Genomic DNA, 2,500 nt, shown 5'->3' on the forward strand with positions numbered 1-2,500 from the left:
GTGGCAAGACCATTGTTGGGTCAGCGCTGAGAAATGACTGAGGATTGAGTGGCCACTCCGGTGGTGTGGTCATCGGCGGGTTAACTTGACTTGGAAGCTAGGTAGAGAATAGAGAAATAGTTGGCGGTCGTGGTGCATGATTGTTGCCAGGACAGAGCAATGAACCGACTAGGAAGAGTTGAAAGATTTTGGTTGATACTTAGGAGGAATGGTCATTGGAGGTCAACCCACCCCGCTTGTTTAAAAATCAACGTCACAGGTGTGGGAACGAAATATTTGCTTTTTTCAACAAGAAGCGAAAGATTAACTGTTGCTGTCGTAGCAGACTGTAGGGTGGTTGTTGTTTAAAAATGATGGGTATAAAGTTTAGTTAGTCATAAAAATTGTGAATCTATAAATGTTGTTTAAGAGTAACCTGCTTAAATTGCTTATGTCAAGTTAGGTTTTAACAAATAATATGAAATTTATATGAGCACATAACATAAATGGTTTAATATAATTAATTTTTCCAAGTGATTAATTAGATAAAAATTTTTGATGAATAATTATCAAAATGCTTTTCTAAATTTATCGAGTATTTGTTCCTTTCCTTCTTTTGTCTAGAAAAAAATGGTAAAATGTTTGAAATCTCTAATTGATACAGGACATTTAGCCCAAGGTAGGGGAGGTGTAGAAGATACTAGACCTCTTTCTCGGAGGCATCTCCTTCCTGCAAAAGGATCTAAGACTTCAAAGCTGTGCAGAGAATGGGTGAAGCAGAAGGCTGACTGGCTCCCTAACGGCCTGACTGACTGAGGGTTAGTGCCATGAAGCAATTGATTGGGGTGTTGAGGGATAGCTTGCGGCCACCGGTTGGTTAAAATACCATGGTAGTTGGCCGGAAAGTAGAGGGCTTATCAGTAGCTCAGTAGCTTTGACTGCTGGGCGGTCAACATAACGTGGCAGCTGGCCGGAGCGTAGAGAGGTGGTTGGCAGCTGAGGCCGCACTACTGTTTGTGGATCAGTGCAGTGAGTTTCCTGAGCTGAGTTTAGTGGATAAGGTAGCCGCTCAATCAGTGTCACCATCAGGCGGTGGCCGCTCAGGCAGTGTCGTCATGGTGGTACAATTGTTAGTTGTTCAGCGTTTAAGCTAAGTTCAGCGGATTACTTGGCTGCTTAGATGGCATGGCCTTCGGGTAATCAACTCAGTTTGGCAGCTGATTATAAAGTTGAGAGCTAGTCAGTGGCCTTGTGACATGACTGTTGGCCAGTAAGAGATGTGAACTGACTGAGCTGAATTCAGCGGGACAGGTGGCAGTCCAGTTGGTGTGGCTGTCTGGCAGTGAATGCTGGTTGGTAGCTTGTTAAAGAGTAGAGAGCTAGTCGGCGGGCGTGGTGGCAAGACTGCTATCGGGGAAGTGCTTTGAGTTGACTGAGCTGAGGTGAGCGCATTTGATGGCCGATCAGGCCGCATAGCTGTAGGGCTGTCAACGCTCCTTGGTTGATCGTTAGAGAGTAAAGATCTAGTTGGTGCCTCTGGTGGCAAGACCATTGTTGGGTCAGCGCTGAGAGATGACTGAGGATTGAGTGGCCGCTCCGTTGGTGTGATCATCGGCGGGTTAACTTAACTTGGAAGCTGGTTAGAGAATAGAGAAATAGTTGGCGTTCAAGGCAGCATGGTTGTTTGCATGCCAGAGCAATGGACCGACTAGGAAGAGTAGAAGGATTTTGTTGGATGCTCAGGAGACATGGGCATTGGGCGGTCAATATGCATCGCTTGTTTAAAAATTAACAATACAGGTATAGGAATGAAATCTTTTTTTTAGACAAGAAGCGAAAGATTAACTGTTGCTTTCGTAGCAGACTGTAGGTTGGTAGCTATTTAAAAATGGTGGGTATAAAGATTAGTTAGTCATAAAAATTTGGAATCTATAGATGTTGTTCAAGAGTAACATGCTTAAGATGCTTATGTCAAGTTAGGATTTAACAAAAAATATCAAATTTTTATGAGCACATAACATAAATTGTTCAATAAAATTGATTTCTCCAAGTGATTATTTAGATACAAATTTATGATGAATAATTATCAAAATATTTTCATGAATTTATCGAGTGTTTGTTCCTTTCCTTCTTTTGTATTGAAAAAAAAAATAAAATTTTTGAAATCTCTAATTGAATCAGGACATCTACCCAAAGGTAGTGGGTGGCGTAAAGGATTCTAGACCTCTTTCTCGGAGGAGTCTCCTTCCTGCAAAAGGATCTAAGCTTGCAAAGCTGTGCAGAGGATGGGTGGAGCAGAAGGCTGACTGGCCCCCGTAACGGCCTGACTGACTGAGGGTTAGAGCAGCGAAGATATTGGTTGGGGTATTGAGTGGTAGCTTGCGACCGCTGGTCGGTTAAAATAGCATGGTAGCTGGTCGGAAAGTAGAGGGCTTGTCAGCAGCTCAATGCCTTTGGCTGCTGGGCAGTCAACATAGTGTGGCAGCTGGCAGGAGCATAAAGAGATGGTTGGCGGGTCAGC

General features: G+C 43.4%; 1 protein-coding gene across 1 annotated transcript in view; it reads right to left on the reverse strand.

The window, feature by feature from the left end:
- LOC137643078 (uncharacterized) overlaps positions 1-1,591 on the reverse strand; it is a 1,758-nt gene extending 167 nt beyond the window's left edge. Inside the window, exons 1-2 of the mRNA XM_068375923.1 lie at positions 1,241-1,591; positions 1-97 (exon numbers count right to left, since the gene is read on the reverse strand). The exon at positions 1-97 is cut by the window's left edge and continues 167 nt beyond it. Coding sequence (XP_068232024.1) covers positions 1-97; positions 1,241-1,591 — 448 coding nt within the window. The remainder of the gene's footprint in view (positions 98-1,240) is intronic.
- Between the last annotated feature and the right edge of the window lie 909 nt (positions 1,592-2,500).

The sequence above is a fragment of the Palaemon carinicauda genome, chromosome 6 (assembly GCF_036898095.1).
Source record: "Palaemon carinicauda isolate YSFRI2023 chromosome 6, ASM3689809v2, whole genome shotgun sequence".
Classification (NCBI taxonomy): Eukaryota; Metazoa; Arthropoda; class Malacostraca; order Decapoda; family Palaemonidae; genus Palaemon; species Palaemon carinicauda.